The sequence below is a fragment of the Amblyomma mixtum genome, chromosome 8 (genome assembly GCF_055824585.1).
Source record: "Amblyomma mixtum isolate Tamu chromosome 8, ASM5582458v1, whole genome shotgun sequence".
Classification (NCBI taxonomy): Eukaryota; Metazoa; Arthropoda; class Arachnida; order Ixodida; family Ixodidae; genus Amblyomma; species Amblyomma mixtum.
This window is the reverse complement of record NC_143019.1, coordinates 90325710-90349580: the sequence shown is the minus strand read 5'-3', so window position 1 is coordinate 90349580 and position 23871 is coordinate 90325710. Positions and strand designations below refer to the sequence as shown.

At 46.1% G+C, this 23871-nt stretch overlaps 1 protein-coding gene across 1 annotated transcript; it reads left to right on the top strand.

Annotated features, from left to right (window-relative positions):
* Window positions 1-300: 300 nt before the first annotated feature.
* On the top strand, window positions 301-8031 carry LOC149333461 (mialostatin-like). The gene is made up of 4 exons (XM_089556060.1): window positions 301-378; window positions 4087-4307; window positions 6895-7002; window positions 7730-8031. Exons 2-4 carry the CDS (start codon window positions 4104-4106, stop codon window positions 7811-7813), a joined length of 396 nt encoding a protein of 131 aa, XP_089412186.1. The 5' UTR covers window positions 301-378; window positions 4087-4103; the 3' UTR covers window positions 7814-8031.
* The last annotated feature ends 15840 nt before the right edge of the window (window positions 8032-23871 follow it).

The following is a 23871-nucleotide window of genomic DNA, read 5'->3' as shown; positions in this document are numbered from 1 at the left end:
CTGAGGATCTTTAACGCATTAACATCGCACAGCACACGGGCGCCTTTCACGTTTTTCCTCTATCGAGAAACGCGATCGGGTTTGAACCCGGGTACTGCGGCTCAGTAAGACGACCGCCTTAACGATCCAACGCGGCGTGTACATCCAGTCATTAGATCTCAATTTTTACGCTCTAATTTTACGCGCGGTTTGAGATTCGCCACCACGCGGAAAAAAGGCGAACTGAAGAAAAATGATATTTTAGTTTGGTGGATCATCTGCAGATGGCGGTGCATGCTCAAAAACAACCGGGAAGCGTTCGAAACATTCGTCTGTATTTATCGTTAGGCAGCGCGTGCAAACTTTCCGCGGAAGGCCATGAGTAAGAGCTTTATCGAAGTAAGTGTATCTTTTTCTGTCTTTTCACCATTGAATCGGTAACGAAAAAATTAAAAGAGCATTTTCTGTCCCAAATATAAACGAAAGCTGTGACGTCGCATGCCGTGCATGTGAACTTTGTCGGAGCTAACTGACAACTTGCGGTGCGTTTTTTTTTTGTTGTTGTTTCAGTGTGCTGAACGATTACTGAGCAGCACCAAGAATACATTCCTGTGCATGAATAAGTGTCCTGAACCATCTGTGCTTTCCTGTTTGCTTGTTCTCGATAGCGGGGGTGGTGGTCACGCAGTTTGCGAAAACATGGCCGGGTGGTGAGCTGTCGCCCCAACGAAAAGGAGCTTTATAGAATATTGTTTTATAGAGCTGAACTAAATAAAACTAATCGCTATTATTACTTCTATAATGTAATAAAAGATTCGCCTGCATGCCTCCATGGGGTACGCGTCGCGCTTGTGGTTGAAGTGTTCGTCACAACCACTTCTGCAGGATATCCTTTCGAGGGACAATTTTTTTTCTTCTTTGCAGCTACACTCATTCCGCTGACTTGAATTTTTTATTTGGGACATGCTTCATGAATCAGGTGTAGACATTCATAGTTCGGAACGCCTGAGAGGCAGTCACATCATTTTTGCGCGGTAGATATACTCTCTCTTGGCCAAAGTATTTAGAATTTGAACTGTACTTGTCTTGCATACTATGTCCGTGCTTAGCCAATGCTTCAAGAGATAAGCGGGTGTGCAGAAGCCTTTAAAAATGAACTTGCCCGAACCGGCAACAGCTGTTTCGCACAAAGCCAACACATCACGCTTCCTGAGCAAGTTGTCATTTAGGTGACTGTATATAATCACCCCATAAACCCAAAACTTTAACTGATATAGTGTCTCAGAATCATTAACCGAGAGTCTTCTAATTCACAATCGGAGCCGTGCTCGCTCGTTTTTCGCTATCACAGAGGGTAAAACACGGCTTTAAAAGCTTTTTCGGAACAAGTTTCTATCATTTTTCTAAAAATGAACCGGAGGGGAAGCCTTACTAAACCTGTTTTGACGATATGTCCTTATTGAGCAAGTGTAAAGCGTGAGTGTTCTCAAAGTATGAACGTAGCACGTTCGGTATTGAATACATGCTTGAAAACTCAAACATGAATTTGAAATTAGAGTGTTATAAGTAAAAATTCACTGCGTAAAACAAGGCAGTGTTTCAGTTATCAGGCGTGTCCCTTGCAACCATGTCGGCGTTGAAGGCTAGCAGTCACAAGGAAGCGCCCGTATGTATGGTGAACGAAAATAATCTGAGGTAATACATTTTACCCACATCTCAATCGTCGCTGAAGCAGCAACTAAGCGTTGGTAAACTGGATTATAAAGGGAGCAGCATAAAAACAGTCGATTAATTACGTGCCAGCAGTAGCGTAAAGAGCTTTCAATGGTGTACAAAAAAGTATGACGCATATGTATCGCTGATCCGCAAAGCGTTGATATTATTATCTGCATCGCACAAAACGCCGTTTTTTTCATGTTCTTTCCTTAGCGGTCATGTCTTCAAGACTCAGCGTTTTTTCGCGTCTGTATTCATTATATTCAATGTAGAAATTAAGTGCAGAAATGTCATCAAGATCTTATAATCTTTTGACGCATGAGGAGCAAGCTCATCGTCAAGGAGCGCGAGTGGTCAGTCGCTTTCGTTGAAACGCTGTCAAGTACTTCACATTAAGGTTTTAGCTCGAAGTTTTCTCATTCGTTTCAAGCAGCCCGCATTCCGCAATGCTGAAAACCACTGATTTGAGGCTTTCACAATGCACTAATCCAAACATTCATTCAGCTTGGAAATGGGACAAATGCGCTAGAAAACACAGACAAGAGAAATAGAAGTGCACAGGACACGCGAAGACTCACAATTGAATTTGACTGGATGGAGGATGACATACATGCAGCCAACAAAAACCACGTGCTCAAGGCTATTAATTCACTTCCGTCACAACGTCGCGACCAGACACCGAACCTCACAGTCAGCAAGTACAACAGAAGCGTCGCTAACACATTCGTGTTTTTTTTTCTCTTTATAATATACGCTTCGAACAGCTCTCTTGTACAAGAGTCTCTATGCGTGTATAAAATATTGGACTTATCTAGAAGCCGAAGTATTATATATAAGTAAAAGAAGCGGAGAGGCGACTGCCTCCCCGCAAGGCGACGGCCAGAAAAAAAAAAGAAATATGTTGTGATTAGTTCCTAGCATAAGGTGGCACATAATCTGAAGAACGCTGCAGAAAGTTAGGAGGTGGACCTGGTGTTTTCTCATGCCTTGAAGATGGCGCGTTTGTGTGCACGTGTCGTGAGAAAGGCTGAAAGTACGTCTAGCGACAGCCCCTTTGTTATCATCATCATAATCATCATCATCAGCCTTACTATGCCCACTGCAGAGCAAAAGCCTCTCTTATGCTTCTCCAACTAACCTTGTCCTTGGCCAGTTGCGGCCACCGTTTCGCCGCAAACTTCTTAATCTCATCCGCCCACCTAACTTTCTGCCGCCCCTGCTACGCTTGCCTTCTCTTGGAATTCATTCCGTTACCCTTGAGGAACAGCGGTTATCCTGCCTTCGCATTGCATCCCCTGCCAAAGCCCCTTTTTTTCTCTTGCTTTCGTTTGTATGCCTCTTTCCTTTGAGCTCCTTTGTATGCCATGTAAACCACAGGTCACGGTACGTTCACTGCTTGCGCGCCGTGGACTCCAGATTTCTTCCTTCTAGCGGGTATATTTATGTCGGACAGACGGGAATGTGCGTCACAGTTCGTTTAAAGGAACAGTTTAACAGTCTACCCTCTGATGGGTATTCCCAGGTTGCAGAACATTGCAGCATCTGTGAAACAAATGTCAAGCTAGGAGTGCCTCACACTTCTAGATAACATGAAAGTTTTATACAGGCTTATCTACGCGTCAGGTGTTCGAGGCTTATGCCATCAAGAAAAAAACTCGTATTTATATTAGCAATCCTTCCGTTCAATTTGCTGATTGTGAGGTGTGGTTTCTGAATGAGAGATTGTGACCACAGCGAACTGATGCCTTCAGCACGTGGTTTTTGTTCACTGCATACATGCCATCGTTCATCCAACAAAATTCAATTGTGAGTCTGCGCGAGTGCTGTCCAGGTGATTTCAGTTGTCCGTGTTTTATAGCACAGTCACCATTTTGAAATATGAACAGCCAATACCTAAAGCCCAACTATCCGCTCTAATTCAGTTGACATTCTTGCAATCCCTCCGCCCACATTTTTTCCAATCAAGAACGGACGTAGCACGTTGTGTTCGCTTGCATTAGGGATATCAAAAACGATGCGATGCGCGGCAAAAAGTGTTTTAGTTACAATTACAGTGCGGACTGTTTAACGTGCGCTAAAAGGAAGCGGCAGTTAATTTTTCGGAAACAAATCTCGCCTATATGTTTTCTGGCAGCACAGTCTATTGCAATTGAAGGTACTGCCCACTAAGATGGGAATCCAACATCGATGTAGCCAAGGCCTTTTGCGTGATACTTTGTGAATGCAGTCCAACGGCCAGAAACAATTATTTCTTCGGACATAGTCTCGTAGCTGTTTTATATCCGGAACGGAGATGCAACGTGTAAAATTCATCGCAAAAGATTCCTGGTCTTAAAGCGTGCACAAAAGTGTAGGCTTCGCGTAAACTTACCGACTGCTTTCGTTTGTTAGTTTACAGGTGCCTGAAAATGACAATTTGCTTGTCTTCGGTGGCCGCCATGCTTGCTATCCTAGCGTGCACAGCCGCCTCGTCTGGCTCGTGGAGAGCCTGGACGCGGTTGGACGCCAACTCCAGCCAGATTCACGAGGATCTGGCGTTGCACGCACTGATCAACCGCACTACTGGCCGCTACTATGACACCTTGCTACATATTGTGGACGTCTACAAGAAGGTGCGCTCCTTTTATTCCTATATAGTTATTTATCCCCACCACATGCCTTTCAGGTCTTGACGCATTTTGTTTTTTTAGAGATTTTTTCTCAAGACCCATTTATAAGCGCCGTATGTATCTAGCGGTGGGATGGGGGCGATGTTGTTAAAACTCAATGGTGTTTCGAAATCGGCACGCGCTACCAAATTTACGAACTTGCAGTGTGCATAGGAGAGAAATTTTTTCAGGACTTGCAGCGGCGGCGTGATTTTTGAGTGCATTGTTCAGATAGCGCATGGATAATCAGGTCTTACATTTCATTTATTACTATATTATGATCATCATCCACCTGACTAAGCGCACGACAGGGCAAAGGCCTCTCCCTTGTCTCTCTACTTAACCGTGTCCTTTGCCATCCTCTTGCCACATTGTCTCTCCAACGCTAGCTGTAATCAAGGCAGTTTGCTGAGATTAAAAAAATTCTTAGCTGTCAGAAGCAAGGGGCTATCATGAGCGAAATATACTAACTTTAAATCCCCGCAGTCACCTCCTAAAATTATGCATTTTAACCCTTCCCGCTTGTGTTAAGAAGCCTTTCTTCAGGCGCTAGTCGCGCTTTGCCGTTAAAAAAAATTGTAGTTTCAGCCCTCTTGATTTACTATCTGTGCGTTTTAGTGCAGTCTTAAAGCTTATTTTATGCTGGTGATTGCGACTGTTGTGCCTGTTTTCGCTCCGTGCTTCTATAACCTTTGTAAGAGATTTAGAAAATGACAATAAATAAATAGGCCACGTAAAAACTTAATAAACTAAAAAATTACCTTTTGTGGCCCCCATGTAGATCTCAGGAAAGGGGACGAGCGTGCAAGAGTGCCTTCAAGGGGCTTATTTCTAGACACGTTTCGATTATCGGTGCGCTTTGCAGCCTTCCTCCTGTATTTGACGAAAGCGCACACAAAGGCGGTGCTGCCCGGCACCATTTCGAGAGTGTTGTAACAAAGTCCAACTTGACATTATTCTCATTAACCAGCTGCTGGAGGAAGTGATATACAATTTCCACAATACTCAACGGCGGTAACGGTATTTATCCCCAAGAAAGAAATTTTAGTGGCGCCTCTGACGTTGCGTGTTCGTAGCTCATGCTTTATGCTAAGCAAACACAACAAACTTCCAAAACTCAATTCTGGATCTACTGAAGGAATAATACGGTATTTCCTCGAATGTACCAATAGTTTCTCTTACCAAAATAGGTCGAAATTACTCCTCTTGTCATAATTACATGTTATGCAAAAACAAATGCATCTTTTACCATATTTACTCGCATATTGGTGGATGCATCCTACAGAGCAGCCGCAAACATCGTGAGAGAAAAAACAGTTCGGATCTTGCATAGGCCAACGAACAAAACGTCCAAGCCACCAATAGCCAATTAAGGCGACTGGCAAGGCGTCTTACATATGGGAGCAATGGTGCCGCTATCAAATACTTTTCTAAGGAGGAGGCGCACACATACCCAAGTCGAATTCTACGCTTTGACGCGAGGAAAGCGCTACAGAACACGCGTGACGAAAAAAAAGGCATCCGTTTAGTTCTTTTCAATTCCGGGAGACACCTTCAGCCACCAGACCACCGCCCTTTTCGTACGTTAATGACAATAATCCACATTGGATTTATAGATAGCTGCTCGTTGCAATCGAACGCGAAAAGGCGATTTCGGCGCTTTTCTCGGCACCAGAATCAGGGAATTTTTTCGGCTACATTGAATATGTGGCCTTTCAGGCAACTTTTCGGCGACCCCACGCGTGAGCCAATTGCTTCTTTAAATCTAATCCGGCCGTCCGGAGAAATGACTTACTCCGTGGTTGATCGGCTAGGACTTTTATCTTTATGACTAAGTCTCTAAAGCACACAATTAATTTGGTATCGATCTTATCTCAGAAATATTTGCTAAACTCTCTTAAAAAGGAAGCGGAGCGAGCAGACTTGGCGCTTAAACGATAGTAGCAACTGCAGTACTTCACTAAGGCTCGTAGATGGCCTCACGCCTCTAGTGTAAATGGATGAGAGAGAACCTATTTCGAAGCACTTTTTTCTTTGCAGTTGTCTTTCCCTTGCCTACACTACTGCCCTTTGCTCATTTCTTGTGTTAAGTTCATAGGCTTTCTTTCCTGTGTTCGGCATTCGCAAAGTAAGTCATCAAGGTACAGTACTTTCGTGGTCTCGTTACAGTCGGACAAATGCGTTATCTCTAAATGAATTAAAACCACCTGCGGCCCTAATAGAACTTGCTATATATCGGAAAGTTCAACAAAGTGACCACATATTAGGAGAGCCGAGGCACCGTATCTCTTGTGCAGAGTGCTCCCGCTCACACCACACAGTATCACACCAACGAAAAACTAAAATGGCTCAGGTTCAGCGCACTACACATCTAAGACTACGGTGAACTATGCAAACACAGTAAAACCTGCAATCGAAGAGAAGCTTCACTGCACCGACAGGTCTCCACTGGAATACTGCATTCCCCGTTATGCGGTGGATGTTTCAAGAACTGTTGCATGCTCAGTTTAAATGCAAACCTTCTGCGGTCTACATAAGAAGCCTCCTGCAGGTCGGTCCAGGCACCAAATACAGGATCCAGTTCACGACGACCAAAACAAAGTGTCCTGTTTCTCAGATAAAGTTCAGCAAAAAGCGGTGTCCAGCAAAGAGAAAATCTGTAAGTACTCGTTACATGCGCAGTAAATTATGGACGTTTGAAAATGAATTTGCTCATTGTTAACAAATCACGTAAGATTTCTTGTGCATATGAGCTTCGTGTTTGGCAGCGTGGAAAAATGTTGCGCTTTGGTGTTTCATAATTATGGTTACAGCGAACAAAAATCTAATACAGTTTGTGAAAGCAGCTCATATTCTGATAGTTGCCTGAAATCGTGCAGTCTACAGCGCCATGTCTGCTATCTTCTATCATACCATTCGAGGCCTCATGAAGAGTCATGCCTTTCTTAGTCCATGGCGGACAACAGTCTGGTGAAAGAGAGACAGAATGGTGTTTCACGGCGTTCTTGTCCGTAATGATTATTTTACCGTGCTTAATCAATGCACCTCCCAAATTTTCTTATTTTTCTAGAAGTGCTTTGATTACCAAGTAGATACGGTTAGTCACAACATTCCGAGAACAAATTTTGTGTTAAGTTATGTATAACATCCAATTATGTAACCTATTAATTTCACTGCATAACTTCCCAGAACCCTCACGGTGGTATAGTGGTTGCTTTATTCTCATTGCAATACTTTTGATCGCATACAACTGTATATATTATATCTATATTATGTTACCTGCTCCGGTATCGGAGCAGCTGACCTGCTTTGAATAGCTCAAAGTTTTTATGCCAAACTTTTAGCTCAAGCCAGGCAAGTGAATTAATCTCTTCCTCCTCTTCCAGGCTAACAACTTGTGCATCGCCATTGTACACCTGAATCCTGGAGCAACAGTTCGTCGTGTCGAATCATTTTTGTGCAAGCACTAGAGACAACCGCTTTTAAGTTCAACGTCACATTTTTAAATAGTGCAAAAACTGAACACATTTTCCTGCTCACAGCGCGAAGCTTCTATCATGAACAGTGAATTGACTCGAGTGCTCTTTAAGAATTCCAATTTAATTGCAAAATTATATTCCAAAAACCACTATTTAATTGCTCTTTACTGTGTCAGGATGAAATGAAATTTCGCCTCTTTGCACTAAGAAGCGCTGGTAACATTTAAATAGACTAGTTTTTGAGTAGCAGTGATTCAATTTTTCATGGAAAGAATAAATGCACAGAAGATAATGTACGTGTGTCAAAAGCCATTTTCTCACGCACGTCCTGTCTCAGAAAATGTACTAAATCATCACTTTCCTCTTCTGTTTGGGTCTTAAGGCTCTTCCTGCCTTCTGTTTTGTTATCGCCGGCATGTACATTTCTGCGACACTACAGCCTATTTTGCTAGCGCTACAGTTATATCATCTACTACAGATATCACAGTTCAGTCCCTGCGCTATTTTATCCCCTTCAGATTGCTAATTGGAACTTAGCAAATTGTTAAGTTTTGTTGATGTATATTTTTCTGTTTGCTTCCTTTACGCTTCCTAAACGCTTGTTCAGTCCTTTCTATATTATACTGCGTTATATTGCTTACCTTACGCTAATTGATTATCTTTAAGTGTTCTCTAACTTAAGTGATGTGTATTTTATTCGAGGGAAGTTAATTACTATCCCGTTCTCTCTCTCCTCAAACCAATGCAAGTATCCTGGCTACATGCCGTTCCCCTACTGCCCTGGGTCTCGAAAACCACTCTCGATCTTTAGAGATGATTTCATTTCTTATAAAAAGTGCGCATGGACGGTGGTAGTCACCGTAAATGTGATGTTTTGTTTTATTTTATTTTGTAGCTCATATTTTAAATAAAAAAAATTGCTTTTATGAGCAGTTCTCCGAACGCTAGCCACTTCGGCCGCTAAGCTGATTTAACAAGAAAAAAAATGTGTGGTTCAATACTTAACCTGTAATTAACTTCGTGTACTTTCTAACCGTGATACTTGCTTTCCTTGGTACAATTCAATACGGGCTTGCACTCCTCAGTCCTTGTTTTAGAAAGCAACTTTTGCGCTGTTTTCCTTTGCTAAATACAGTGACTGTTATTTATGTCATATTGCTCCTCGTTAACAATATTGCAAGTACAGCTTTCCTAGACATCACTTTTATTTGTGAGACTACTACAAAATATTGTAAGATACTGTAGAAGAATGGTCTAACCTTCAAATGCAGAGCAAAATTTAGCTTTTCAAGCTCGTCCTCCACTCGCGCTGAGAAGTTAAGGCTGCCATAGAAAAACCAACCGGTGCATGTATGAGAATAACTAGGAGGTAACAGCGGAATATTGCAGGATATTCTTGTTAATATACTGTTGGAAATGGTGTAATCTTTCAAACTGTAGCAAAATCTTGCTTTCATAAGTTATCCCTGTGCTTGCACCAGGTTATGTCAGCAGAGAAAATGAATCAGCCGCATTATCCGCATTAAAAAGAAGAAAACTACAAGCGGTCCGAGGAGGTATCTGCAGTGGTAATAATTCTTATGGTGAAATCTTACTATATGCAAAAAAGCTTGCATTCGCAAACAAGTTCTCGTCGAAAAATTGCACTTGTCCAGAGATTCTGGGTAAAAAAGTCCAATAATTCATCTTATCTTGAGTCGTTTACCCTCCTTACGAATAGGGCCAAGGGAGCTGCATTACGCAGCTAAACACTGCCTTCAACCCAGACCCCTCTCTTCGGTGTCTCATGAAAAGCGAAAATAACCGAAGTTGTACCCTTCATCACCATATTATCAATGGGTAATCTCAATCCTAAGCATGTTCATTAATCAGTGTGCCTATAGTATCAAGTTTTCTGATTCTACGTCCTTATAAAGGAATTTGAATAAATAACTTTAGGCCTGTACCGTCGCAAGGTCAACAGCCTATTAAGTTTACCAATCGTCGCAGCAAGTCTTCTGAGCGCAGTATTGCGTGAAAACCCTCGTATCTCACAGGAAACTGGTTTCATTCATCGCATTCACGTAGCACTGGACATATGCCATAATATGATGCAAAAGGGAAATCTCTTTTATGCTCGGCGCAGACAGGACGCTGCGGGAGAACCTATTGACACCGATGGATGATTATTACGATGGAGAACATTCCGGAACATACACAATTCCGCTGACAGTGGATGCTAAACGGGCGTGGGCGCGTAACAACACCACAGTCATGTTCTGACTTCCACGAGCGCTCAGCGACAGCTCCATTGCTGCCGTAATCAGGTGGACTACGTCATCGTAGTCTCTCTAGCTCGTTCAGGGATTCAGATGCGCTCACATTTATGTTTTAGAGCGCAGCGCTTTGGCGCCCGTTTCTGCTTTTCGTGGCGTCGCCGTCACCGTTGTCCGTTGTAATCAGCAGTAGATACCTTAGTAGCGCCTCAAGCTACGAAACCAATGGAGCGGGAGCTTAGAGTAGGAAGAGGAGAAACTTTCCGCCGACAAATGTAGCTGACGGTGTTTGGCTATAGCCCCATCAAGCGGCCATGAGCCCGTGGCGTTCGGCGACTTCTAGGGCTCTTGTCACAACCGAGATCTGTGTGCCCTAGTCGAAACTGAGCATTGCGGCCTCCTACTGGTCTGGATTCGAGAGCTGCAAACATCGAAGAGTGGAGTCCCGAGTTCAAGCCCAGAGTATGTGGGATAGAGTGGCATGTTGGCCACATAGTTGACAGGAAGGGGAGCAGACCGCAGACCACAGGGTATATACGGGCATATATCACGGGGTTGGGGAAGGTATTCGTTTGGAGTTGCCTCCACGCAACCTCTTGGGGTTTGGTGAGAGAACACTGTGCGGGGGGATATAGAAATTTACGCAAGCGGTATTGCATGATTATGTCATGAAATGTACCCATACGATCTCTCGTCGTCAGCACGACGGGCGACACCACATCCGGGTCGACGAATCCTCGGGCATAATTGTGGGCCGACTCGTTCCCTGGATGGGATGAGTGCGCCAGAGACCCAGATCAATTGGATCGGGCTGAGTTGGAGGTTGATGGAGTGGAGGAGATAGAGGGTGACAGGGGAGACCCAGCCTTTGGCGAAATTACGAATCGCAGATTTAGTCACTAAAGATGGTTTCTGCAGAGGTGGAGACCATTCCCAAGGCTATGACCACCTCCTCGGCCTCTTCAGGAGATCTGACGGTAATGGAGCACGCAACCAGCGACCATCCACAGTAGTTTACAAGCGCGAGCGGAAAAGCTTCGTGGTCGTATTCGGCGGCGTCGACATAGACCACTGTCCGATCTGTTAAATACTTTTTGTGCAGAGATTTAACCCTGTCCTTGCGGTGGGTGACATGATGCTCTGGGTACACGTTTTTAGGAAAGGGGTAACGACAAGCTTGCTGTGGATATGGTGCAGAAGTTGGGCTTTGTCGGCGACGGTCGTTTCCAAGCGTATTCCAAGCTTTCCGAGTATGTGACGTCCCGTGGAGATCTGGGTGAGACGCTCGTACTGTGATGATCTTCCGAGAGCTCCGCCACAGTGTTGTAGACCCCTAATGCTGTAGTTTATAATTTGGGGTCCGGTGGGGGAGATGAAGAGCTACCTTGTATGCCTGTCTAATAAGGCAGTCAACGCGGTCTCGTTCCTGGCAGCTAAGGTAGAGGTGAGGGAGGGTATAATTGAGGCGACTGATAACAAACACCTGAACAAGACGTCGGAAGTCAGCCTCTCGCATGCCTCTATGTTTATTAGCAATGCGACGAATTAGACGCATGCCTCTATGTTTATTAGCAATGTGACGAATTAGACGAATGGTCTGCGAGACAGAGACTCTGAGTTTAGCCAGAGTGTCGGTGTTTTTCCGATTGCTCTGGATGAGAAGCCCCAATACCCTAATGTTGGATACTTCGCCTATGGGTTGGCCACTAGCAGTAATGCAGATGGGAGGATGGCCATGGAGGCCGGGTTGACCTCGGATGAGTAGCAGCTCGGACTTCTGAGGGGAGCACGAGAGGTCGACTCCAGCTACATGGCGCTGAATGGCATCCACCGCTGGTTGAAGGGCGGATTCAGCCCCTGCATCGTTGCTTGTTGAAAGCCGAAGGGTGAGGTCGTCTGCGTATAAGGTGTGATATAGCCGGGGGATAGCGTCTAATTTAGAAGGTAGCGTGAGCAAGGAGACATTGAAAGGAAAGGGGGAGTGAACGGATCCATTGGGGGATGCCATTGATAACGAGGGTTATAGGGTCTGAGAGTTCAGCTGTGCGACCAGAGAGGAAAGTGCGTATATACTTGCAGGTACGGTTTCCGGGATTCAGTAGGGAGAGGTTAGCGAGAATAGCTCCATTCGAGACGCTGTCAAATGCTTTAGTTAAATCAAGCGCTAGAATAGCCTGTGTGCAGCTATGGTAGAGGGACACAGTACCTCGAGAGAGAGCTGGAGCATAAAGTGTGGCGTAGAGAGATTTGAGCGGAAGCCAATCATGGTGCGAAGTAGGACGTAAGCATTACGTTATCTTCAACGTAATGCTTAAGACGGTTGAGCCGTCTTAAGTATTGCGTGCAAGCATTAAGCAGAAATGTGCAAGAAGGTTTACTGTTTTGATGCACAGAACAATGGTTTCAGTCACAAATGTGCTACCTAAACTAAAATAAAAAAAACTGTCCCAATGACGAATAGCGACTTCTTGAAGGCTAAAATTGCCCCATTCGATTTACATGAATTACTTCACATTTCAACGTATACTGGTATATTCATAAAAGGCCACAACGCCCAGCCAGTCACCTCGGCTTTGTCATGGTGCCAAAATGGACAACAGATATATTGAAATAATTCGTTTTTCTTTGCAGGATCGAACCATGTAACTCATTATCATGTGAGATGATACAAATAGGTTACATTTGTAAATCTTAAAAACTGTATTGAGTTACTTTGTGGTGGATGGTGGCTTCTAGCATTCCAATTTGTAATATTATTCACTTTCTTTTGGCTTGTACTATAAGACGATTTCATGCACTGGTACTTTTTAGTGCCTAGCACTTCTAGCCGCAATCACGGATTTGACCGGTGTCTGTCCGAGGCCGCTCTCTCTCTTTCTCCGCGAACTTAAAGCCCGAAAGAGATGGTGGTGGGGCGCCTGTCAGGTGGCGCAATGAGGAGGAGGAGCGGCCGAAGAGCTGCAGCCAATGAGAGTCACGCTTATCATAGAGTTGGCTTTCGCGGCCGTCACCGGGAAGTATTGTAGTGACATGTGTTATCCGGACTGAGCCAGTCGCCCGCCACCTCAAATTAGGCCTCCCTCCCCTCGCGCCATCCACCCCTCAGCCTTTACGGACCGCAGATGAGTACACGAGGTGCTCCCGAGACCTCGGCTCCTCGCCGCATCGTGAAGCAGCTTGTACTCGCCTCAGCACCTTAACGGGCGCTCTCCTTCAAGTGCACTCACTTGCTCTTCGATTACCTTTCCTCGCCCAAATGACTTATCACTGCTCAAGACATCATCAGCATTTACTGCGCCCACTGCAGGGCAAATACTTCACCCGTGTTTCTCCTGTTAACCCTGCACTTTTCCAAAAGCGGCCTCTATATCCCCGAAAACTTCTCAATCTCATTCGCCCACCAAACTTTCTGCGGTCCACTGGTACGCTTGCCTTGCATTGGAATCTACTCCATTACCCTTAAGGACACGTGGTGATCTTGATTTCGCATTACATGGCCTTCCCAAGCCCACTTCTTCCTCTTGATTTCGACTAGGATGCCATTAATCCGCGTTTTTTTCCTCAAGCACTCTGCCCATTTCCGGTCTCTTAATGTTACACCAGTCATTTTTCTTTCCATAGCTCGCTACATTGTCCTTAACTTAAGCTGAGCCTTTTTGTTTAGCCTCGAAGCTTCTGCGCCGTAGATGAGTACCGGTAAGATACAGCTGTTCTATGCTTTTATTTTGAGGGAAACTTGTAAACTGCCATTAATGATTTCAGAGAACTTGCCATATGCGCGCCAGCCTATTCTTAGTGTTCTAGTTATTTCCCTTTCATTACGGGGATCAGCGGTCCCTACCTACCCTAAGTAGTCATATTGCCTTGACACGTGGAGTTCCTCACTGCCAATTGTGAAGAGCTGTTCCCTTGCTAGACTGTCTTTGGCTTTCTGCATGTTAAATTTCAGAAAATCCGTTCCGCTCTTTCACTGATCATGCTTTGAGTTTCTTCCCCCTAGTGATTTAGCAATGCAGTGTCATCAGTGAATAGCAGATTACTTAGGTATTCTCTATTAGCTCTTATCTCCAACTGCCACTAATCAACGCCTCGGAGCACATCCTTTAAACAGTCAGTGAATAGCACTGGCGACATGCTGTCTCCATGCCCTACAACCTTCCCCATCAGAATTTTATTGCTGACTTTGTGAAGGACTATGCTAGCTGGGCAGTCGTTATAGATATGTTCCAGTATTTTCACACGAGACTTTTTCACACCGCGATTCCGCTATGCCTGCATGGCAACTGAGATTTCCACTGAGTCAAATGTTTGCTTCTAATCAATGAAGGTTATATAAATGGGTTAGGTATATTCTGCGAATTTTACTGTCACCTGGTTGATAGTGCGAATATCGTATATTGTGGAGTATACTTTACGAAAGCCTTCATGATAAGTTGGTTGATTGAAGTTTAAGGTTTTAATTGTTCTATCGGCAATTACCTTAGTAAATAAATACCTTTTAGGCAATGTTTAGTAAGCTTACCTGTCAGTAATTGGTCAAGTCCTTGATTTCTCCTTTCATAAGAATTAAGATAATATGAGCGTTCTCCAAGTTACTGGTACGGCCGAGGTCATAAGGCATTGTGTATACAAGGTGGGTAGTTTTACTGCAACAATCTACCCCCCCCCCCCCCCGCCCACCTTCAATAGACCCGGTGACACCTGACCATCACCAGCTGCTTTCCCTCTTTGAATTGCTCCTAAGGCTTTCTTTGCTTCCTCCATCGTTACCAGGGGGATGTCCCATTGCTGTGTGGTACTGGCTACCACCTTAACGTCCTGGTTACATTTGCAGCTTTATAGATTTGTGTAGAAATTTTCAGGAATTTTAACTATGTTGTCCATATTCCTAATGACATTGCCCTCTTTGTCTCTTAGCGAAATACATCTGGTTTTTAGCTATGCCTATTTCCCTCTTAACCACCTTTAGGCTGCCTCCGTTCTTCAGAGTATGGTCGATTATTTTCATAATAAACTTCCTTATGTAGTCTACTTTGCGCTTATTTATTAACTTCCATACCTGTGCCAGTTCTATTCTTTCTGTACGGTTAGACGTTTTCATGCTTTGGCGTTTCTTAATGAGATCTTTCGCCTCCTGAGATAGCTTGCCAGTACCCTGTCGAACCGCCTTACCGCCTACTTGTACTGCACACTCCGTAATGATAGCGGTCAGATTGTTGCTGATTCTTTGATTATTGAGATCGTCCTCCTTAGTTAAAGCCGAATATCTGTCCCGCAGTGATATCCTGAGCTCTTCTGCTTTCCCTATTACTGCTAACTCGTTAGTAGACTTCCACTTCACTAGTTTCTTCGGCTCGTTGTACAAGGCTAAGCTTATTCGAGACCTTACAATTATGTGCTGGCTACAATGCGTCTTTCCGTGGACCTCCACATACTGTATGATATCAAGGTGAGCGCACAGCATGAAGTTTATTTCACTTTGTCGCATCCCTCTGGTCTTCCACACCCACTTCCTGTTCGCTTGTTTTCAGAAGAAGGTAGTCATTATCCGTAAATTATTTCTCTTTGCAAACTATACCAATATCTTCCTCTGCTATTCCTCGAGTTTCTTCTTGCATACCATGGCGCGGTAGCGAAAGAGTTAAAGTCGCCCATCAGTACAGTGTACTGTGATATTACTTTTTTGATTGCTGATTACAAGTCTTCATAGAAGCTTTTAACAATCTGGTCATCATGGCTGGGTGCAGGCTCGTAGGCCTGCACCACCTTCAGCTCGTGGCTCCTATTAAGCCTAATTACTATATCTCCCACCCTGTCGTCAATACTGTGCAACTCCTCTATGTTGCCAGCTATATCCTGATTAATGAGGAATCCCACACCTAGTTCTCGACTGTCCGCTAAAGGCCGATTCACACGACGGACCGTTCGTCCGCGGCCCGCGCACTACGTGTTCATGCGTCAGCACATTGAGAGGCGCGCTGGATGGCTGGATGGATGGCGGCCGACAGCGCGCCTCTCAAAGTGCTGACGCATGAACACGTAGTGCGCGGGCCGCGGACGAACGGTCCGTCGTGTGAATCGGCCTTAATCCACGATAGCATAGCATGTGCCCGTCCCTTAGTACTGTATAAGCCTCACCTGTCCTCCTAACTTCACTAAGCTCTATGTCATCCCATTTAATACCAGCTATTTCCTCCAACAACGCCGCTAGGCTAGCCTCACTGGATAAGGTTCTAGCGTTAAACGTTGCCAGGTTCAGTTCCCAGTGTCGGCCTGTACGGAGCCAGAGATGCTCAACTCATTCCGCTGCGTCACAGGTCTGGCCGCCGCCTTGGCCAGTTGCTATGTAGCTGCTGCGAACTGAGGGCTGAGGGTTTATTGGTTTGTTCATAGAAGGTTTTGGCTGAGTGCTACACCAATGTTTCAATAAACTGTGCTGAATACAGTCAATGCCACTGATAGATATTCAAAGATAACATCAATCTGAAGTTGTTTAAAGATCGCGGAAGCAATGCCACGATGGCAGAAAATAGTTGTGCGAAATTGGGACATTTTTACGAAAGTTGGGCTGGTAAACAATAAAAGTGCTTTGCTTCGGTGTAAATGTTTGTACGGATGGGGATTATGTGCTTGTTAAGTTTGAAACACTCGCTTCTTAGAGATACTAGCTCATGGTTTCTAGCTGCAAATTTATTTCCTGATCTGTATACAGAGACTGCCTTCGCAATTGATCAGTAACTGGGTACTGAACATTGGTCGAGATAGCTGAAAAACATACGCTGAAGAAAAAAGGAAACGTAATCAGAATATCTTCGAAGAAAAACCTTTGTAAAGTGACGCAGAGCGCGAAGTTTTTGGCGTCAAGGTTCAGAAATAAATATATGAAATATGCCCCCCGCAAAATGGCGATGTCCGACATTCTCTGTTCATCAAATGGCATGGTGTGAATAATAATGCGCACCGATAGCACATTAAGCTGTTTAAGGTCTTTTGAAATGTGCGCTTGAACTTATCGTAGACCTTTATAAACGGCGTCGTCTGATGAAATCGAGGACTTGACGGAACTCCGTCGGGTCGAGAAAAATATTAGCCGAGAACACTAAGTGACGACCAATCGGTGACACATTTGGACACTTTATGCTTCCCGTTTTCACAAAGAACTAACGGAAGAAGATGTGCATTTTAGCGGGTGTATATTGAAGTTAGACCAATGTGAACGAAATATTGCTTCGAACACTAACTACCTTCTGCTTGTTCATGATGAATGACTTGAAGTGAAAGTTAATCATATGTTCTTCACGATGTAACGCAAGGAGGTGGTGTATGTTGGTGGTGTACCAAACGGAACGAATGAGCGTTCGGAAGGCCACCTACCTCTTATATTGAAGGCCATGCTTTCTGAACCAAAGAGTTTCGAAAACGGCGAATGACCCAACAAGCAACGCAGGTTCAACCAAAATGGTGCCTTTATTATGGCAACGCAAAACAAAGCGGAACACAAACTCATGCTCCTATGCGAGTTTGAAAAAAGTGCCTAGGCTAGGCAATGATAACCCGTTCTAACATGCCTAATGAAACTGTGCGTAAGCGCCCGAGAACACACTTATATATGAAGTAATCGGACAAGCACTCCCGCCATCAGTCGTGCTCTCCCGCAAAAAAGGTGCTGACATTTCCTTCCGTGTGCTTTTTAAAGACAAGGCTACGCCCCCCTCGGCCACCTCTGCGCCCATCCCGCTTCTCTCCCTTTCACGTGCCGCGCGCGCGAGTCGGCTGGCCTACACTATACACGCGTTTTTCACGTCATATCCTGAAGCATAAAAAACCATCCTTGAAGCGAACATGGCCCCTGCTCCGGAGCCCAAACGCCTAATTTTGTTTTAATGATTCGTCACACTTGACACTTTTTCCGACACAAAGCACGTAGTCATATAGCCCCTCAATACTGTAGCGAGGGGAAAAAAAAGACGACGAGAGATCGCCGCGCGCCTGCGACGACGTTGGTGCTGGCGCACCTGCCAGCTTTTGCGCCCCTGCTTTCACCTGCTCTCGCCGCCGGCCTGTACGTCAAGCCGTGACATTTGGTGCAGGTACTGGATAACGCATCTCATGCAGCGCACCCCGCGTCGTTATTCGAGCTCGGTACTAGGTCCTGGCCGTCGAGTTTTCTTAGAGCAGCCCTCGGCAGACGCTAAGATTCGCGCTAGCCGACGTCAGCAAGGCCAAAAGCCGGAATTCGGACTCTTGCCCGATGAATCGAGGACATGTAATGCCTACGTGACCATGGCGCCCGATTCGCAGCAAATGGACCCCGCGAATGCGCCGAGGGTCGTCTATGAGCTTTTCATACCATGACCTGTCGCCACGCTCCATGGCAATGATCTTGATGATGTTGAAGACTGGGTCCAGCATTATGAACGAATAGCTGGACATAACGGGTGGGCACACGCCCAATGCCTGCAGAACCTATACTCCTCCTTGGCTTACCGGTTCGAGAGCCATGAGGCCTCACTAATGCCATGGGAGACGTACAAGAGCGAACTAGTACGCATGGTCGCTAACTAGCACCGGCGACAGCAAGCTGAAGATTCCTCCACGCTCGCATCCAGGGTCCCAGCGAAAGCGTCAGAAGCTTCGTCGAAGACATGCTGCGTCATAGTGCCCGCGCTGACCCTCCGGCTACTGAAGGCGCCGGCCTCAATGAGGGTTGTCGGGAATGACACGTTTGGAGCCCTCCTCCGCAATCCTCCGAACTATGGTCTATTTGCATTGGTACCACGACTGTTTCGCGACGACATCGCGAGTTCGCCTGACACCCGTCGCCAAGCAAATTATTGCAGATGCCGCAACGCACCCTATTCCTGCAACTGCCATACCGGGTTTTCTTGGAGAATAATCAAACCATACGGGAGCAAGTGCGCAAAATGAGAAACAACGACGCCATCCAGCCATCCTACAGTCCATGGGCCGCACCTGTAGTATTGCTCAAGAAAAAAGAAGGGACCCTTTGGTTTTGCGTAGGTTACCGGCGACTCAGGAAGGTGACCAAGAAGGACGTGTATCCAATACCTCGCGTCGACGATACCCTCGAACGTATCTGTCATGCCCGCTATATTTCTTCCATCGAGTTGAAGAGTGAATACAGGCGGACTGAAGTAGGTGCGCGCTACCGAGAGAAGACTATAACAACGGATGGCTTCCACGTGTTATAGGCGATGCCGTTTGGCCTGTGTACAGCGCACGCGACAATTAAACGACTTATAGATACTGTGCTCTCCACACTCATGTGGCATACGTATGTCGTGTATCTAGATGACGTTTTAATCTTCTCAAGCACTTTCACTGACCATCTGGTGCGCCTTGAAGCGGTTCTCCAAGCTCTCCTAAACGCTGGACTCACGCTCAAGCCTTCGAAGTGCCGGTTCGCATAGAGTGAGCTGAAGTTTCTAGGGCATATTGTCAGCCAAGTGGTCGTGAAGCCAGATCCTGAGAAAACGGTTGCCGTCGAATCCTTCCCTCCACCATCGGACAAGAAGACTGTCCGAAGCTTTCTCGGTCTCTGTGCGTACTTCAGAAGTTTCGTTCGAAACTTCGCCCAGATCGCGGCGCCACTTTAACGCCTTACGAAGATAAGCGGCGCCTTCTGAGTGGACCGAGGAACAGCAATCAGCATTCCGCCAATTAAAACACACCCTTGCAACAACAACGCATACTAGGCCACATTGATCAAGACGCCGACACTGAACTCGACACACACTGCAGTAACGAAGGACTAGGGCTACAGTGCTTGTGCAATTCCAGGACGGCACTGAGCGAGTTATTAAGTGCATTAGCTGAGCTCTTTCGAACGCGAAGGGTAATTACTCGTCAACTGAAAAAGATTGCACCGCTGTCACCTGAGCCATCACCAAATTTCGGCCCTATCTGTACGGTCGCACTTGTGTCGTCAACAACCACCGTTCGCTGTGCTGGCTGGCCAATCTCAAGGATCCCGCAGGCCGCCTTGCTCTGTGAAGCCTTCGGCTACAGGGGTATGATGTAACCATCATATACAAATCCGGCCGCAAACATCATGATGCTGACTGCTATTCTCGAGCCCCCGTGGAGCCAGTGCCAGAAGAAATGACGACGAAGATGTGTCTTGGAGCATCGGATGCGGCAGATATGGCGGCTTCGCAACTAAATGATCCTCAGATTGGTAAGCTTATGGCGCATCTGGAAGGGCGCGAAAAGGCGGTGCTCCGAGCTTTCCTGCTTATTGTGCCGGCGTTCGGGATTATGTTACGTGTATTGTACAAGCAGAAGTTCGACGGCAGTGAGAGGTCGTGGCTCCGTGTTGTGCCGGAACACCTGCGCAGAGAGGTCACCGAAGCTTGTGACGACAATCCTACAGCTGGTCACCTTGGCTACAGGCGGACACTCACGTATCCGAGAAAGATACTACTGGCCGAAACTTCCTAAGTGCGTCGGTCGCTACTTAAAAAAAAAACTTGTCGAGAGTGCCAAAGGCGGAAAACACCGCCCAAACTGCCAGCTGGCCTTATCCAGCCAATCTAACCACCGGCTGCTCCGTTGTACAAATCGCAGGGGGTCTTCTCGGCACTTTCCAACGTCGCAGTTGGGTAAGAATTACATTATCATAGCGACGAACTGCCAAACGCGATACGCGGAGTCCCAAGCACTTCCGTCGGCGATGGCTGTTGTGGCAGCCCAATTTTTTATTGAGTGTATTGTGCTCCGTCATGGTGCCCCTGCCGTTTTGATCATTGACCGGGGTGCCACGTTTCTGGCACAGCTGTCACAGGAGATTCTCCGTCTCAGCTGCACCAGCCACCGCTGAACAACTGCGTACCGTCCACAAACCAATGCGCTGACGGAGAGGTTTGACGAAGAGGACGGCCTACTTGCTCGCCATGTATGTGGACGTCGCCCATCGCAGTTGGGATCAAGTACTGCTCTACGTTACATTCGCGTATAACACCGCCATCCAGGACTCTACAGGTGTGTCCCCTTTCCAATAGGTACATGACAGACAGGTCACTACGATTCTTCATGCTAAGCTGTCGCACGAGCCGCCTCTCGACGTAGCCGATGATGCCCGACTAGCTTGCGAGCGAGCGGAGGAAGCTGGGCAACTCGCTAGAATCTGCATCCAACGCTAACAGCATAGTGTCGCTCGTCGGTACAATCTCCGTCGACGTGGCGTCCATTTTTTCCCTGGGGAAAAAGTCTGGATGTAGACGCCGTTTCGCCGTCGAGCTGTCTCAGGCTAAGCCATGAAGCGTTACTTTGGCCTGTATAAAGTTCTTCGCCGCATTGGTGAACCACTTTGTGCCGCCGCCCTGAATTTGTGCACTTAGCCCGGCTTAAAGCGTTTTACGGGCAATGATCGTCTGCCCCCTTCCTCATTTCCCGCTCTGTTTAACGTCGACAGGAGGACTTGCTGGGCCCGTGGGTGGTTTTCCGCCTCGTGTTTTTGCTATCGGGCTAGCGTCGGGAGGATGCTTCTGTATAGAGAGAGGTAGTATTACGTAGCGACTGGAAGAGAAACACGAAGAGCGATCGCCGCTCGCCGACGACGACTTCGCTGCTGGCGGACCTGCCTGCTTTTGTGCCCTGCATTCACCTGTTTTCTTTGCTGGCCTGCACTTAAAAGCGTGACAATATAACTTGCTAAATGAAGTGCTTTCTGTAAGATAGAAAGAGTGAAGGATTCTGGGGGGCTTTTTAGGGGAATTTCGCGTTGCATGCCCACAAAATAATATTCATGTATTTCTTAACTTCTCAAACAAATCTGTTTTGAGAGTGGCAAGGGGCGCCCTCACATTCGTGCATGCCTTTTCATTTCGTGCAGTTCACCAAACCAGGCGAGTTATGTGTGAAGTTTTAGTGATAAAGCAATAATTAACACTGTCCCAACCGAGAATCTGGTGTAAAGCCTCGCTGTAACTCGTTTCAGCTCGGGTAAATTCGGAGGAGCGTCGTATCGGCTGTAGAAAATAGGAGGGCGACCTTGAAAACGACCTTGGCCGAACCTACCATAGCAACAGCCCATGCAGAAATGAAATAAATGTGTCCGTGACTAGATCTTGTACCCGCGGGGTGCGAACAGATTAGCTTCGCTCTCGACTGCACGAGAAAACTATGCACCGCAGCAGCTGTTTACGCCCTGTGTTAAAGTTGTTGTTGTTGTTGTTGTCAACATACTCTCTCGCTCTGCATTGCACATCGTCGTCTTCAACTTCCATGTGCGGCGCGAACAGATAACATCAGCTTAACCTCGATTTGTTCTGCTTAACATGATTCTAACAATGTCGCCAGGCATTCTGACGAGCCAGTAATGTAAAACCTTGAGCCAAACAGGCCAAACGCATGCCTTCGTGCGTTTACTTGGTTTAGCAACGTTAAAAGTCTGCAACTTTTTGTATGGAACATCAGATTATCATCCGATTATCAAGAACATAAGCCTTTTATAAAGCAGTTCCACATCGCCGCACTTCTTCAGTTCAGCAATGAAATTGAGAGGATATTGAGAATTGGTTCCTCGTCATCAGGGGAAAATGAGAAAATTTTGGGGCAGCAGAGGTTATCCTACAGCCTTATACTTAAACCAGTGACAGCTAAGCTGGGGTCTGAAATCTCATCTTTGGGTTTCTGCCTCAAACTTGGGGAATGTTTTATAAAATAGCAAATTGAAAGATATATTCGGATGCGGTAGTGGCACGTGTGGTGAAAACGGAAAAATACAAAAGTCGGCAGGCGCTGTAAGCTTCCGATGACCCAGATATATCTCGCATCTCCTCATTTGTGCATATGTTCAATTTGCGATTACAAAGAGCATTTGCTTTTTCTCAGATAGTTTTTTTTAACTAATCACCTAATTTTTTATAAGATGATGAGATCTTTAGTGCGCTACACACGATGGCAACAAGAACAGAAAAATTTCTGCACCTAACTTTCTAGCAAATGGCTTAGTGTACAGGAATTTATCAAAAGGTGTTCACTAGACCTCATATATTAATCTCAGCCAAAAGCCTCGTTCCTGTCCACCGTTCTTTCCTATTTATGTATTGTGACGCGGGATTTTTTTCATAATCAGTGACACTTAACAGCAACTTCACAACGCACATCCTGAGGCGCAAGCTGAAGCGCCTTCCGAGTCTCCATCAACAACACTGCGCAGAAGCCAGCGCGCCCGGAAACCACCAGACCGATATACCTCCCACGATTTCCGCCACTGCAGCTAATGAGTGGAGGCGAAGATCTTGGAGGGAAGGAATGTGATAGCGTCAAGTGCATGACGCGTCACTTTGCCATGACGCGCACTGATAGCAGCAGCGGATAAGCAACCGCTGCGTATAAAAGAAGCGCCAGACAAATAAACGCTGATTCCTTGTCCTGCACCGGTCTTCGCTGGTTCTCTGCTGCGGCCGCTCGGCTGCCGCACGCTACTACATTACACGAACTTGTTGCCTTGAAGCATCGTACCGCCTGCTCATACCCAAAGCCATCGACACTCGGCTTTATCACTTCGTTTGTGATGCGAGTTGCGACGAGGCTTATATTGGACGATCGCTGCCACATGCAACTGCTTCTACACTGTTCGACATTGATGTAGCTGCTTTTGGCGCCTTATATCAAAGGTTCATAGATTTATAATGAGCTTTGTTTATACTAAAGCTGCGGTTTGAAGACCGCTGAGCACGTTTGTTGCTATCGAGCTGTATATTTCTTAGTGGACCCAAGACAGACCACATTTGAGGCGCGTATGTGGCGCCCTCTGAGAGCTTGATT